At 40.9% G+C, this 17290-nt stretch overlaps 1 protein-coding gene across 2 annotated transcripts in view; it reads left to right on the top strand.

Moving 5' to 3' along the window:
• znf407 (zinc finger protein 407) overlaps positions 1 to 17290 on the top strand; it is a 114848-nt gene that overhangs the window by 43911 nt on the left and 53647 nt on the right. For both annotated transcript variants that reach the window (XM_055164187.1, XM_020937154.2), the window contains one exon: positions 5168 to 5242. In XM_055164187.1, coding sequence (XP_055020162.1) covers positions 5168 to 5242 — 75 coding nt within the window. The remainder of the gene's footprint in view (positions 1 to 5167; positions 5243 to 17290) is intronic.

The raw sequence follows: 17290 nt of genomic DNA, 5'->3' as shown, positions 1-17290 counted from the left end.
CCCAGCACTTGTTCTTTTTTGTAGTGAACGGCGTTGCCATCAATAAAAAAGTGAATCTTGTTTTGTGCTGATTCTACACAATGGATGTGTTTGGTGAAAAGTGCTGCAGCCATTTGTGTAACTGTCTCCTTTCATCTTGACGCCCAGTATTATTCTTTCTTGTTCAGCAGTTTCAACTTTCCCCCCACACTTAAGATTTAAATCCCAAATTAAAGAGCTTAATTAGAAAATATAATGAAGCTGAGTAGCATAATATGCAAACAGTACTATGACGCCCTGCACTGGGGGCTCTGTAACATTGAAAGTGCCATGGGCGCATAACGATGATCATATCAATAATAGATGACTTCATCAATCGGTATTCTCTTGAAGATGGAAATGCGCTGTTGGGAGCGGACTGATTTTTTTATTACATCTTTTCTCTTCCTTCCTCCCTGTCTTCCCGTAGCTTGGAAATGTCTGTTTCATCTCACATTAGGCTGTGCTCTGCATAAGTGCAGGTGGAACTTGCTCTCATCTAAATGATCCTTTAATGGAACAGTGTGCACTGGAGCTGGGAGCTCTATGGGGCGCTGCCACTGTCGATGAGAACTTTGCCTCAATCAATCCGTCAAGGCCCATCACCTGCCTCAGCAGATGATCCAAAAAACCCTTTGGAGAGGCACAGAGCCTTTTATGCACCTCGTCTGGGATGGAGGACAAAATGTGCACATACACATGACGGGCTTCAGCATCATAAGTGAGAGGTGTCTGTTTCACTCAGGCACTTGACGCTGAGCAGTTGTCAGAGAAACGCCTTTCCTCTCTTGTATTTTTATCAAGATCATCTTAGAATAGATCAAGTATGGGCATGAAAGCAAAATCAATTCAGAGGTTTTATTTATTTATTTCCCTCCCCAATATCTGCTGCATTATGGGACACTTCCATAAGCGGATCTCTTAGAAGCCCAAGCAATATTGATGCCAAGTCGCCTCTTACTTCCATCAAACAAAGCGACAGCACCACAAACTGCATTTGCCTCGGCGTCTCTCCCTTGTTCACATTCACTGCGACTTATCTCACTACTCCATCATGATTTTTTCATATATTCTTGTTTCTTTCCCCTCTTGTCTCCTGTGGCTTCTCTTTCTCCATTCCTCCATCACCATCTATCTCTGCATCTGCAAATTTGACACCACATTTAGTTCTCCCGATGTGCTGCTATAGGCTGACTTGTAGAACATCCATTAAAGTTAGCCTGTAAACTCAGCAGAATGGTACTTTCTTGAGTTTTGATTCCTGATGCTTGCCTGCCCGTCTGTGGCAGGAAGCAGTCACTCTGTCTGTCAATAAGAGTCTAATCTGCGCACTTCTTGTTCCTGTCTGTTTATCTGTCTGTCTGGCATGTCGGCAGCTGTCTCGGCGCTCCGGGGTTGCTGTCAGCCAAGTGTTGGTTTGTGTTCTTCTGTCAGTTCAGCTGCCTGTCAAAGCCACTCACATTAGACATTTCAACTTACCTGTCTGCCTCTTTTCACTCTCTATATTTACTAAAACACATTATATTCTTACCTCAGAAGTGTGACAACTACCTTCAACATTTTTTTTTAACTGAAAATATAGTTTTACTCACTTTTCAGTAAGACCAGCAAATACAGTCAAAATGTCGTATTGGTATATGCTTTACACTGGGATGAGATTTGATAAGGAAATTATGGCATTATGCACATGTTTTCACACAAAAAAAAAAAAATATATATATATATATATATATATATATATATATACTAGCTTTATGATTTACTATATCCAACTGACTATGCCCAATATATAGCCTCCTTATAAACCCATGAATGCTAGGATAAGGATGTCAGTTATGTTTACATTCAATGCATATTATTATTTCCTTCAACCAAACTGAGTACATTTTGCTCTGCTGCAGTGTGGCCATTCTCCAGAAACCATTACACAATACTATGACACTCAAATGACAGGTGATTTTGCGTTCCTATACAATGAATCTAAGCAGAGACAGATGGATCATATAGTCTATTCAGATGCAGCCATAGCAGATGAGGGAGGCCTGGCTGTGAGGGGAGATGGAGGGGGAAAGCGTGCATCGGGGAGCTACCTGCTGCTGATGGGAGCCGCAGTCAGTGAGGGATGGAGGCCGATCCAGCTGTGACATTAAAGCAGCAGGTGGAGGCCATCATTAGACCTGGCACAGGATGGGCCCGCACACACTCATTTCTTTGGGGCTCAGCGGACCTCTGAAAACTCAATGTGTCTGTGTGCTGCTGTGTATGTCCTCTCCAAAAGAGCTCAACCATAGTCCCATAACTTCTAAGAGCGTCTCCGGCGTACATCTGTGCCCCATGGAAGGGCGCTATTCCTCTGCAGGGACCAGCGTCTCTGCCTGGTGAGGGTTGAGTGGTTCCTGCATCTGGTGGCTCTCTTGTAATGGCTTTTCGCTTACCTTTTAACCAATTACAATACAGAAGTTTGTCCAACTCCAACCTTATTTTTCAGCTCATGGATTTGCCCATGTCGCATTGTTGAGAAGTGCAAATGGTAGGCAGAAAACTTTTATTCTGAAGCATACCACTCTTACCATATGTGCATGCCTGATGTAATCTCTTTAAGATGCTATTCATGTAAAGGAAAGGGTACTAAAACTTGTGAAGTGTTTTCTGACATTTCCTCTACATGCCCGCCTCTTGGGAATCGCTGGGTGCATGTGATTGGGGAGGATGGCTTATAGCTTTTCTGTGCCAAGTGTTGCTTGAGGCCCTTTCTTAGATCTCCATCCCTTCCAGACCTGTAGATGGGCCTATCCAGGAACACCATTAGGCAAATGAAGTTGTTTGTATCCAATATTGACATGTTATCTCTTCATCGTCAGGCGGAGGAGAAAGAGAGAGAAAGATTGTAACTGTGGGTAATTGAGCCGTGTCTCCCCTGCTTATCGGTAAAGCTCTGGCACGTCACGGACCTAACGAGCTGTGGCGCGCCGATTAGTCTGAAGGGAAAGTCGAATGTGAAACAGCAGCCTCTGTCTTTTTCTTTCCTTTTTTCATATCTGCAACAGATATTATGAGACTCCCTGGAGGGCACAGGCACAGCCTTATTAGTTCAATTCAGGGGGGAAGAGAATTGATATGGATGAATGGCATGTTAAAGTATTCCTTTGTTACAATAACTATCTAGACTGATGGTTTGGGCTGATGGTGCCCACAGCAGCGGGTGACAAGCTGTGGCCTTGACCTCCATGGTATGGGCTGCACTAGCACAGGGGAGGGGGCTGATTACACTGAGTTTTAAACAAATGGACACAAACCTCTAGACACTATATTGTGTTGTGCTTGTGAGATGTGAGAAGATATTTGTGGCTGTCTGGCTTAGCACTTGAACGATTGTGCTGTCAATCACTTCTCAAGGTGTGAGCAAAAATATAATGTGTGTGAGTTGTACTGATAATGACATGGTTAATAACTTATAAAAATGTGTATGTGTTGTATTATTTGGGTTTGTTGATGTGCATTCTGAATTTGCATGTTTGTGTGTGTCTTTGCCAGGTGCCTCCGCAGAGTATTACCCATCTTGCACTCTGAGAATAATCCAGGAAAAATGGGCGAGATGAGAATCTCACAACATGCCAGTTTGATTTGTACCCCTCGCAATCAAAGAATGCTAATTAAAATCATATTTTGCATATGTCTTGTATTTCATGTGCATATGCAAATTGGCCCTGTTGCCTTTCAGCACTCTGTAATTAGGTTTATGAAGGACAGCTGTAATACATAATTAACAGAAATGTTTGCAAGCTCTTTTTTCTTCCCGTCTAAACACAGCGACTTAAACAAGCGTGCACTAAGGCCGTGATTTTCTCTCAAATGTATCAGTTCATTCTTATTTTGTCAGAAATCTCTTAATTATGCTGTTTGTGTATTTATAGATGATGCCATCAGTGACAGTCCTTTTCATACCAGCACAAAGACTGAACATTTTGATCTTGTTATTGTTCCTTATTGGAGTATACAAGATTTTGCTACGCTCTAGTTTAACTCCGAGGCAACATTGTGGACAAGTGGATGGATTGAGTTCGGAAGCAATGATAAAATGTGGAGTGATAACAAGGCAAAACAGTGGCACATGTTTGAATATTTATATGGTAGTGTTAGTTAGTGTGTGCCTACGGGGCCGCAGTGATGGACGCAGCTCTTCAGTGTTTGGGTGTGTGTGTGTGCGCGTGTGTGTGTGTGTGTGGGGGGGGGGGTATGTCCAGACGATGGGGGGAGCTGACATGGTGACATAAATGGCGAAATAATTATGCTTTTGCTTCATGATAGACTGACTCCAAAACATAGAAGGAAAGCATCAGAAAGACACAGACGGGTTTGCCGGAGAGAAAACAGAATAATGATCTACAGTGCTGGGAAAAAGGCAAAGTGAAAGCCTCCCCAAATAGAGGGAACGAGGATTCACACAGAGGAGGGCACAGTATGCAATGACAGTGCCAACCACAGGCCTGCTTGTCCCGCCTTGGCCCCTTTCATGTTGCCTAGCCCTATCCTTGGTCGTCTGATGTGGTCACTGTCACCCTGTGCACAATAATCACAAGTGATGGGTGCTAAACGAAAAGGCAACTGCATGAAAACACTGGTGAGGCGGCTTGAATGTTCAGAGTAGTTAGCCCTGTCATCCCTTCATTATGTTTTCAGATGCTGTTTAGGAGACACAGTAAACTCCTAAAGTCAGGACACTGTGGTCAATGTCAACTTGTGGTGCCAAGGCAGTTTTGACTGCAGTGCGTGCTTTTGCAGAATATTGTACATGCACAGTCTAATGGCATGCATATTTCTGTGGCACATTGATGTACTGCATATGGCACTCTTTACCAGCACATTGTCATTTAACTGTCAGACCAAAAATGGCCTTTTACCGTTAAACAAATAGAGTAAAATGTTAGCACAGTAAATGATACATTCAGTGGTTTCACATGAAAAGCTATCATCAATTAACAAAAGAATGGTAATTCCACCCAAAAGTGCTATGACTGCTTAATATTCTGTATAAATGTTACTCTGGGAAAGACCTGTAAATGTAAAAGAAGGATGATAGAAAGTGTGCTTAAACAAAGAGTTAGTGTTCTATCATTTGATTAACCCAGGACCTCTTTGTCTTTTACAGATGGGCCTTTGTGATGAAGAAACACCTGAGCACCCACATGCTGGGAAAACATGGAGTGGGACAGCGTAAAGAGAGGTACACAGACATATCCTTTTAATGCACATGCATAGAAGTAATATGAATTAACTGTACAATTCCTTAAGTTGGCAATAACTGTGACTGTTAAAAATCTATGTAAAAAACAAACAAACAAACAAAAAAAAACACTTGTTACATACACCAACACACAACAACCTGGTTGCAAGCGAGGGCATTATTTATGTGGTATGAGGTGACAAGGCTACCCATGGGGCCACATGGTTACATATTCAAACCTGAATGCTTGCACTACTATGCATTTGCATAAACATAACAATTCATTTGAAATATCTAGTTATCTTGTTTGAATACAAATCTAAATTGTATGTTTGCAGTTTGACTGTCAAGCTCACTTCCAAAGATCTTAGAGATGCAACTGGCAATTAAATTAAATCTTACAACCTAGATCTGGCTTTTGGAGCCTTCAAATCCAAAATTCCCACAAGTTAAGTAACAAATTAAATTTAACACGTGATCCTCCTCCTCCCAAACCAGTTAAATGACTTTCACTCATTCTGTCTGCCTTGGTCTCTTGCTTACTTCTCTTTTCCTGTCAAACTTTATCTGGCTTCCTTCCTCATCTCACACTCGGCCTCCCTCCTGAATTAAGGATGAATGATGTGTATGAGTGTGTATGAGCATGCGTGGTTGTGTGTATTTGTGTGTATGTGTAATATCTCCTGCTTGGTCCTGTCCATCAGAAGCAGAGCTGTGCTGTCAGTTTGTCAGGGTCTATGTGAACAAGAAAGATGTGGAGATGAAGTTGTGAGGCCCCCCTTCTGTTCTGACAAGCCAAAACCAGACGCTAAACACCTCTCAATCTGTCAAGTGAGCAGCTAAAATAGAAACAGACCTGCTTTTTCATTATACCACAACCAAATTGATACTTTTGACAACATGTGATATTGGATTTGACAAGTTGCTTCAGATATTGATGCAAGTAGCTCAGCCAGATGCCTCTCCATCTCCCTGACAGTATAAACAATATTTCTATTGTCAGCTGCTTATCTGTATTAGATTGAGACAGTTCTTCACATCCTCACTTATTACATTTTATTTTGATCTGCATTTTTTGTTTCTATAAACTCAGACGCAGCTCTCACATTACTTTAACTGGTAGTTCAGAACTGATAGTTCAGTTAAAGCAATGACTCAATTGGTTGGAGTGCTCATCCACCAACACAAAGGTTGGAGGTTCAAACCTTGCCATTGCATGCTGTAATACACTTCACTCAACTTGCCTAGTTTGAATTCATTGTGTGAAAAGAAAGAAATCAAGGCAGTTTACACACACACACCATTCACTGTACAGTATCAAAACAGAAATCCGGTCATTTTATATAACATTTCCATTTTCTTAGGTCATCTGTGAAGTATTCCCAGGTGGGACTCTATTTTGTCTCTCAAAGACCCCTTTGTGCCAGTAGGTTGTACATTATAACTCCGTGACACCGCAAGGTCAGCAGGGACGTGGACACACACACACACACACACACACACACACACACACACACACTTGGAGGGACTTGGAGGGAAATGAAGCCGTACTCTTTGTGTGTTACCTGATAGCACTGGGCTCACTCACTGCTCTTGTTGAAATGACTCGAGTCACTCCACTCAGCCAAAACGCATTATGCCACGCTTCATCATTACATCACTCACACTTTAAAAGTAATGTCACCTATGTGAAAAACATTCCCTTTTATTCACATACTTGCATTCATGCTAACCATCACCAAAGAACAGCTATTTTCCTCTTGTATGCATCATTCACTTAAGCAGTACTTCGCACATACGCACATCTAGATGGAAAGAGAGAGAGAGAGAGGGAGGACAGCCACAAGGTTTGTTCCATTTAAACCGTTAAAATACAATGTCATCATTTTTCTGACAGTCCTGCAGACAGAATTTATCTCATCATTAATTAACCATCATATTTTCAACACACAGTGGCTTAATTAGCACAAGGTCATTGGGGAGGGCTTATTAAGTGGAACAAATTTGGGCAGCAAGTGTAGGAGAGAGGAGGCAGAGGACACAAGGAAGGAAGGAATAAAGCTACAGAGAAAGCAATACACACTGTGCAGGTTTGATCCAGTCCCACAATCATCCACCAATGATTGATAACTGCACTGTTTTTGAAAGACCTGAAGACTTGGATGGTAGATAGGGAATTGTAGAACGTACTGTATGTAAGTGTGTATGGGGGTATCTGAACAGGCAACATGGGACCAGTGAAGGGGGAGTTGGGGGGTGGGTTCTGAGGTGCGACGGGGGTTGCTGGGGGGAGCCAATTGCAAACATATGCTGGCTGGCAGGCAGCAGAGAGATGGATTGCAGTGGGACAGTGTCAGAGAGGCAGTTTCATCACCATCTCTAGCACGGCCCCGTTCACCTGGTATTTTTAGAACACGAGGGAGATCTGTTAGTCAAAAGAAAAGAGGAGGAGGAGGAGTGGTAAAGGGAGGAAGAGGCCTGACGAGCTGGAGGTACTTAACCAAATCAGTCCCAAGTCAGTTCAGGTGAGGTCTGGATCTCAAAGGCACTCGGCACCAAAAAGAGAAGCGTGGGTGTACAGGCTGATATGTTTTGGACTTCTGAATATTTACTATTCTTATGAGGTCATTACATTTATCTAGGCTTGGGACTGACACGATGAGTGACTTATGGCATATTTTTTCTTATTGTCTGATTGTTCTGTGTTGAAAGAACATTTTTGATGATGGGGTAAAATTTCAGTTTAGTTATTTTTGGACTAATATATATTCCATAAAATTCCTGTGCATTTTATGATCATTAATAGTGTCAAAATCTGGGGAATTCTAATTGAATATATTGAAACAAAGACCATTTATATATACCTTTTTATGTAAAACTGTAAGTAAAAGGGTCTCGCTGTCCTTCCACCGGGGGACAGCCGCACTCACTATTCACTAATAAGTGACTAAGGCAGTCCCACTGGTCAGAAGTGACGCTAACTAAAAGGCTAACGCGTATTGTTGTAACCCCAGTGGGAGAGAGGAGGACGAGGATTCAGGGGGGAGGATGGGTGAGATGACAGGCGCTGACTCCCTGACAGGTTCTGGGTGAGAGAAAGAGAGAGGGAACTGCTCCAAAGTGACACAACTGGGTCTCTGTCTCAGTCACACCACCACCGCTCACTGCAGGCGTCGAGGGAGGAAGAGCGCCTTTGTCTGCTGCTATCTATCTGCTTTAGGGTTAGGTATGTAGGTACGCGGACACTTAACTCCCCAAATCTGACGCAGTTGACTTTTTCATAGCCCAAGAACTTCAGGACATTGTCATAGTATCTTGTGTATGCTCAGCATTCTTCCCTGCAACACTATTTTTTAGAATACTACATCTTTTGGCCTAGATACACAAGTATTTTTTATTTAACATTGAAGGATGACTTTGAACTCAATATATCTCAATATATCAGTTCAATCAACACTGAACTTGTAAATGTAAAAGTGTATGTCTTGAAACTATTATCATTTTAATAAGGTAAAGGAGCCAAGTTTTCACTATAAAAGACTACAATGAAGCTTGTTTTTATTTATTGTCAAAATTGGTTTTGAAATACTGGGGTTGTGAAAAGTAGTTGAGGGGTAATGATTTATATTTTTCAGTTTAGTAGTATCACCTCAATATCCAATTAGTATTACAAATTCAACTGTATTTTAGTGAACGGCGGATCGTAATATGGAGAGACACCAAGATAGATTGTCCTAAATATTCACCTTTATTGCAATATTCATAACAAAAAAGTGGATTTTTCTTTCATATTTAACAAGACTTTTCCACACACTTACTTCCACTCGCTGTCCTGAACACAGGATTCTAAGGATTTCTTTCTTGGCCCATGCTGGCACCTAAACTAACACTTCAAAAAGAAAGAACTATAGCGTTGGAAGTTTGATTGACAGCACTGACCTTGCCTCAATTGCTTGTAATTAGTGCTTTAAAAACAGGGCCCTGAAAGACAACTGACCTGTCTCGCGTACCTGTTTTCTTTGGTAATTGTTAAAATGCCTCCCATTTTCACGCTTGTAATAATAAACTCCTTCAGCTAATACAGCCATCAATTTTTTAAATACAGAGTGCTGACAGTCCCAAAGAAAGATGTTTTTGTTTAAGTCGGAAAGCACATGATACAGGCAATGGGAGAAAAGAGGGTCAGGGTTTTGCCATTACTAAATAGTTTGGATTAGAAGGTACATTAAATCAAATCTGATGTTTTTGCATTCATATATTGTTACTGTACATTCAAGTGTTGTGTATTAGTTGATTTATGCCCCCGAAAAAGAGAAAAGACACAGTTGTAAAGTATAAAGCATGATCCAGAAATAGTTAAGATGATGCATGCAGCACAGGTGGGATGACTCACGAAGATGACAAGAATATTTTGAGCATCTGTGCATGGCAACATCACAGAGTAGTCTTCAGAAGTAGGACTCAAATGCAAATCTTAATATGTGTTCCTAAATCTCCCCAATAATGTGAATCATTGTATTCAGCAGGTATTCCTGGCGTAATGCGTGGTTCAGTTTTCATGTTATGAGGGGGTCAGTCCATAGCAGTGCCTTGGCTAAGCGGGCATCTGGCTTTAGCGCAGCATGCCGAGAGGCGAGGCCATATTGGCTCAGCTCAGAGGGCTGGGGGAAACTAGGCAGCGGAAGAGCCCTGCCTGGAGCCAGCATGGTGGCAATATGGAGCAGAGATAGCAGGCCCGGGTCAAGCCACATGGAAAACCCCACACTGTGCAATGGGGCAGCACCATAACATAAAAAACAAAACAACCACTGTGATTAATGCTATGATAATAATATAACTGTCATTTTTCAGGGGAAAAGAAACCCAATCAATGTGCAGTGCTGACAAAGCTTTCCCTAGCTCTTGAAGCACAGATATAAAATAAATAAATAAATAAACAATATTGCATCCAGAACTGTGCATTGCTAAAGGCTAAATGCTGTATAATGTAAACAAGTATTCTAATATAAAATCACCAGAATAGCCTATATTTTACTGTTTGGTTTCATCAAATCAAGTAATTATCTTGTCATTTTGTTTATACTGTTTAGCTATTGAGCTTTACAATGCTGAAACTATATTGATATTAATATAATTATTTTAAATTTTTGTTGCTATTATAACATATTGCCTGCATTTTTTGTAATTTTATAATTGCAATATGTTAAACAGCCCATCTGTGCCCTGTATATGAGTTGACTGAGTGAAAAAGTGAGTTCTGTTATCAGCAGATAAAGGCTACATCGAGACAAGCCCCAATTCATTAGTATAATGCCTTACCCTTAATTATTAATATTGAACAGTCTCTTTAATCTTTCTCTCTCTTATCTTCACGTGTCAGCACTTTGTCTCCCTGGCTTGGTGCTGGGTGGTAAGGCCTCGTTTTCAGCCACCCAAGGGCAGCAGTCAATAACATGGCAACACTGTAAATGTTATTAGTGGAAAAAATAACCTTGCATTGGTTTAGAGCTATTTTAATATGATCTCATAATGATGAAACGCTTTACAAAAAAGTTAAGCTCAACTTTTTGGATCGAAGTCCTGACCAAACACCAACGATCAGTGCTGGTGCAGTAATATCTTATCTGCAACATCAGCGTGTAGTTTTTATGTGTTTGCACTCATGAAATGCCTCAATTTCCCAGAGGTTTTCGCAGCTCAGCCCCACTGTGGTACTGGCATGGCCTCAGCGACCCCCAGCTCACCTCTGTGTTTGCTGCTGCTGCTTGTTTGAACAGCAGCCAACGTCGGACCAGAGCGCGGGCTGTTTACCCTATTCAATATTTCATGGCGAATGAACACTTGCAGGATGAGGGATTGCGTTAATATTGCTGTTAAAATTAAGCGATAATTAAAATTTGTTAGTTTAAAAGCCATCGCAGTCTATAAAAGTTTGATTACTGGAAAATTAGGAGCATTAAGTTTTTATGGGCTGGCCTGTGCTATCACTTGGGAGCGATTTTTATGCACTTGTCATGGGCATATGGCGCAGAAAATGTGTGTGTGTGTTTGTGGTTTGGTAGAAATGCATGTTGTTCAATGCTGACGCACATAAATGCTAACATCTTCACCCTTGTGTCCCATTCATCCTTAGCTGAAGGAATAACTAAGCTAACACAGCCCCGTAGCAGCATCTTTGATAAAATGCCAATTGGAAAATCTGGCTACGCTTTTTGCTTACCACAAAGGTTAGAGGTCATGCACAGCGTTCCCTACTTAATATACATGTCATCCAGTCAATGATCTCACATCAGCACTTGTATGTGTCTGTCCCATGAATAAAGGCACCTTTGGGTGGTTTAAATGTGGCCATTATTAGTCACAGGGTGCAGCATTGTCCTATTATATCCTATTACTAATATTAATGTTAGTTAGTATTTCACGGTTCCAGGCATAGGGGACAGCCACACATCACGTCCAGTGTAACATGACCTTGACTTGTATAATCCACCATGGTTATTTTTCTTCACCTATAACAGCCACTACCTTATCTCTTGAACTTTTCTTTAGTTTTCGAGAATGATGTCATCTGTGTCTGAAATCCAAGTGGCTTTACTCAAGTCGACAAGAATGGAAAGTGTGCAGCGTTCACCTTCATATTCATTTCACATCACGTGGCACAGAAGCGGCACAGCACAGTGGCACAATTGAGCAGCAAACTGTTGACAGTAGTTAGATATTATGCACAGTGGGACCAGGGGAAACTGGGCCTTTGCCAGACTGTTTTTCTTCTCTATTGAAACATCAGACTGTCATGGCTGGAATGGATGTTGCCAGGCATCACTAATGAACCAATTAATCAATGAATTAGCTGAGCAGCGATTAAATAAATGTGCAGTGGACGACCGAGCGGCAGGCAAGCATATATCCTGGGAAGGTGATTAACACACGGAACAGGCAGCCGTCAACAAGGAACCATTAAGTCCCTCAGTAAGGCAACTTCCTGAACTTTTTCTCTTTTCAGCTAAATATAGAAAAGCTATTGTGTTTGTGTGTCTTTTGGCCCATGATGGATTGTTATAATTTTCCATTTGGGTAAATGACTGTGACAATTCATAGTGACATGTTTAAAAGACTGCACTTCACCCTGTTCATAGTTTTTATATCTTTGTTTGTTGACAACCCAGTGAGAAACACACACATAGATCTATTATACAGTATAATCATTTTATAAAAGCTTTTCTTTAATTTACATTTTACGGCCAATGCAAAGACTACTACAAGCTGTTACATAACTCAAAATACTAATTTGTTAGGCTATTTGCATTTTTACAGTATAGATTTAAAAGATGTGACTAACTTTATTAAAGCGTAACAGGATTTGATTTGACTAATCAGCTAAGTCTTCCAGGCAATAAAAGATCAGAAATCTGTGACAAATTCCATCAGAAATCCCTGTAGCCCCTGGCAGACCAAGCTAACAAAGTAGAACTGAGATGCTGGATTACCCTCAGCACAACAACAAAGAAATGATAAACCACATCAACACATTTTTATGGAAAGAAACATTTCTTCTATTGACTCTTTGAAAATGTATGTCAAATGTTACACATCAAATACAAAGCATACAGTTGAATTAATAACACACAGTTATTTGCCCAACAGTTGTAAAGTGGAAATATGGGTTGAATTAGAAAGTCAGTATTTATATATAAACTAGTCAATATCTACTAACCCAATCCCTTTGTGAAAGAAAGCATCCTTGACTTTGAGCACACACTGGTAGTTATCTAAAATTACGTGCATTATAATGTTACTGGAAACACTTCCTATACATAGGGTATACACCCAGGGCTACAGATATGATGCACAGTATGTTCTCATGCTCTGAGTCTGCTGCTCTGCCTGTGTGGGCGATGGGAGAGTGTGATGTGATGAAACTAGAACCAGCATTTAGTCCTGACAATCCACTGGAGCTTCTCAGGCTCAAGGACAAGACAGTTAGGATCAGTTTGGGGAGGCCCTGTACCCTGGCAGGGACATTAAACAAAACTATACTATTTTGTTCAAATACACTTTTCATTTAAATACTGAAATACACACAGTCCATTGTAATCTAAACTGTTGATAAGAGTTACAGTTGCTGTACTTCCAGAATATAACCATTTACAACCACAGCCGCTCTGATTGAACTCAATCCTCCCATCAGTAACTGGTCAAATGAGTTCTCAGCAAACTATTGTGATCTTGAACGTGTCCTTTATTTGACATGGGAAAAACAAACTTGTATTCCTTTGTACACCCTCCAACAGGCACTGCTATTATTCATAATTTGGCAAAAGAAGACTTAGAACACAGTATTTGTGTGTGTCTGTGTGAGCAATGTACTGATTAGAATTAGCCTCCTATTAGCCATTGGTCGTACATACATCACATCAATTCAAAGCACATTGTCCCCGACCTGGCTCATGTAAAGCGGTGGTGGATGTGTGCAGGGCGTGGGAGGCCTGCCTGATTATGAGACATCCTCCGGAAGAGCGCTGGACTTGTTTCCTCCATTACTTAGAAAAGGAAAAAAGAGGCCTTTTCACTATTGAGACTGTCACTCTCAATTTGGGCTAACGGTAAGCATGCACAAGGTCTCCTGGATATTCACCCCCCCACCCCCACCCCCACACACGTTCGACCCCCCTCCGCCCCCTCCTCCCCTGCAGCGGATCGCCGTGGTGACAGTTTGATTAGATCATCAATCGTGGCCGTTAACAGTGGTTTTCCTGAGCACCTGGACCGGCAGGTCACAGCTGGCTCTGAGCTACCGCTGTCCCCCTGACCCAGAGCTGTGCACGTGTCTGTCTGTGTGTGCTCTGTGAGTGCAAGCAGAAAACATACAATGCACCAGATTGTCTTTTTTCAGTATTCTGTTATATCAATAAATCTCCAATATTGCCAAGAATTTCCTTTGCTTTGTAGATTTTCTATCCACATCTGAAAATCAGTTAAATTAAGACTTAAGACAACAGTTGATTGGAGCATAGAAGTAAGTAACCCCATAACACAGTTAGCCATGCTTTTCTCATATGAATTGCCAATACTCTTTTGCCACGTAAATACCTGTGATATCCCTCCTGAGTGGCCCCACACTCACACAGATGTTGCACACTGTAGTTAGGAGCCAGTGTTGCTTACAAACACAATAATAAATTCACCTGCTTTCCTGCGTTGTCTCCTCCGCTCGTATCAGCTGCTTCCGCCGTTCTGGTAAAGCTGTTAAATTTATGGGCTAACAATAATGGGACAAAGTGTGTGTCTCATTGCGATTCCTCAGGTATTCTATGATTAAATAAACATCCCCAGTCTTTTCATAAAGCTTGTTTATGGCAGCGTGGCACCATATGCTACTGCTACACCACTACCACGCACCCATCTCTGCCTCCCTCTCTCTCCTCTGTTTCTTTCTGTTTAATTCAATGGCGCTTTTTCTTTGTCGGCTTGTTTCTCTACACTGCCCTACACTTGCTCTTCCAGATGCGGGCTAGTCATTACTTTGTGGCGGAGTCGTGGAGGAGAAGCTAAAGTTGTGAATTAACATGTAGAAGCCATTATGGAGTGATGATGATCTCCATCTGCATCGTTCATAGGTGCTACTTAGTGAGGTGTCTGCGCTGTAATGGCACAGCAGTAACTGTAGAAAGCTTTTTCTGACTGCAGGGTCTGGAGGAGTACTGCTCTCCGTTTGCACAAGACATATGAGCTGTTTAATAGACCCCAATAAGTATTTGGGAGGAGTTTAGTTGTTTTGGGGCGGAGTTTGAAGTACTTTGTTTTGTGCGGCATTGTAATAACAGAAATAAGCTTCTCTCCATCTTCATTCATTCAGCACTAACAATGTGTGAGCTTACAATATGCATATTGTGTCTTCAACATATAACACATGAAATACACATATTTTAAGTAATATATCTATTATCATACATGCATATTTTTATAGTTAATACTGTGTTTGTGTATTGTGTTTTTCATTAACTAAACTTTTTCTTTGTTTGCAGTATTTAATTAAATTACATTATGTTTCACTGTTTACGCTACTTTTGACAGAAACACATTATTGTATTATTTATATGAGAAAATACTAATGATGACAGTTGGCTATAGTTAAAGAAAAACATAATTGTATATTTTAAGTTGAGTCTAATGGACATGTGATGCGAGGAGTTGTGATGTTTTGCCCCTGTTAAAGCACAGTCCTCCATGACTTCTATACAGGACAGTTTTGACTATGCAAACATAAACAAAGCAGAGGAAGTTGAGAATGGTAATTAATTCTCTGATGGAGCCTCTGCCTGTGTGTATGTGTGACTCCCTGGACAGACAGAGGGGACTGAAAAAAACACTGCTACAAAGCACAAAGTCAGAAAAGCAATTAACTTCTCCAGCCGGGACATGGCAGTAAATACATGTGGATGCACACTATATTGTCCTGCCCGGGTTCACTACAGACAAGTCAAGTGAGTTTACTTTTGTTAAGATTATTAATGGGCGTTTTACGTTAACCTCATCTTGCTAATACACTCCACAATGGCCCATATCACCTGCAGTCCCCTGTCCAGCCAACAGCCACTACGCCAGTGTCCCTCCACCAATGACCAAGATTAATGAAACCTCCGCCGATTTTAATTAGCATGGCCGCAGTCATCAATTATGTCTGCCCCACCCCAAATACAAATATTGTTATATTTGGGGGTAAAAAATTCTTGATTTATTTCATTGTAGTGGCTAGAGGAGTGAGATGAATGGCCTCCCATCATGGTCATTTGCAGGGATGAGGAGGAGGAGAGACGCAGAGGGAGGGGCGAGGGGGTAATAAGATCACGAGAGGGGGTGGTGTTGCACATAGTACAGTATACAACAGCAGTAGCAGACATAGACGGGACAGGCCAAGGGAGGTCTACAGGGACCAGGGCCAAACTGGGGTTTATATTGTCCCAGCGCTGGGACCTGACTCTAGCAACTTAATTAGACTTTCCTTGAACCCAGAGCAGCGGCCTTAAAGTCCATTTGAGGGGCAGGTAGTGGGTTATTGGGTTCTTTTTCTTTCCTATCACAAGCTGGTGTTTTTTTTTTATGCAAATCTGTATTTTGGTACAGTTGCATCTCAAAAGATTGTGGTGAAATGTATTTTACTGCATAGTTAAATTATTAACTTGTGGATGAGTGCAGTGCCAAATGCAAAAGAAAAGTACTTTATTATGTTCTTATTTAATGCACAGCTTTATCTGATGAGTGATGCTCTGTCTTTTTGCACCATTTGAAAACACTTTGCTCATTTTTTCTAAGACACATTATTAAAAATTATGCAAAATGAAAATTTATAAACATCTGTCTTATGTTGACATCATTAATCTGATCCCAAGTTAAGAATGTGTACATTTCCACTTCATATATTTTATATTCACCTGTACCAGGCAAAAACAGTACTCATCAATTAACAGCACAAAAAATAATTTGTTACATTTTTGTCATCTTGCTGGATTTTTAATAGCCAATTTATATAGTTCTAAACAATGAGCAAAGTGTGTTAGAAGTTGAGAATAAATGACTCTTAGAGACAGAACATCATTCATTAGATAAAGCTGTGCATTAAACAAGAATGTTTAATAAAGTACATTGCATTTGCATTTAACTCTACACGCCTCCTCCTCGTTAACATTTATCAGGCCGGATTTGTCTCTTAATGTGTCCCATACAGTCACAGCATGTATTAGTATTACCATTGGTCAGTCCATCTCTATCAGATTCTGTTGTTCTGAACTTACTCGCTTTACCCCTTTCTAAAATGAGCACTAAATAAAAAGTGAATAAAATAAGCAAATTACAACAACTAAACCAGGAATCACATATTTAAAATCTAAACTAAACATTTCAAGATTCCTAAGCCACAAATAAACAGTGGTAAAACCATCTGCTTTAGCTGTGTTATAGAGCTGAAACCTAACCCTTACCCCTAACAATAGCAGGATTAAAACATGAAAATCTCTGTACTAAATCAGGATTGACTCCCAAGTTCCAAGA

The sequence above is a fragment of the Boleophthalmus pectinirostris genome, unplaced genomic scaffold (assembly GCF_026225935.1).
Source record: "Boleophthalmus pectinirostris isolate CB_2022bp ecotype Guang Dong unplaced genomic scaffold, ASM2622593v1 HiC_scaffold_6, whole genome shotgun sequence".
In the NCBI taxonomy this organism is placed as follows: Eukaryota; Metazoa; Chordata; class Actinopteri; order Gobiiformes; family Gobiidae; genus Boleophthalmus; species Boleophthalmus pectinirostris.
This window is presented reverse-complemented; position numbering and strand designations above follow the sequence as displayed.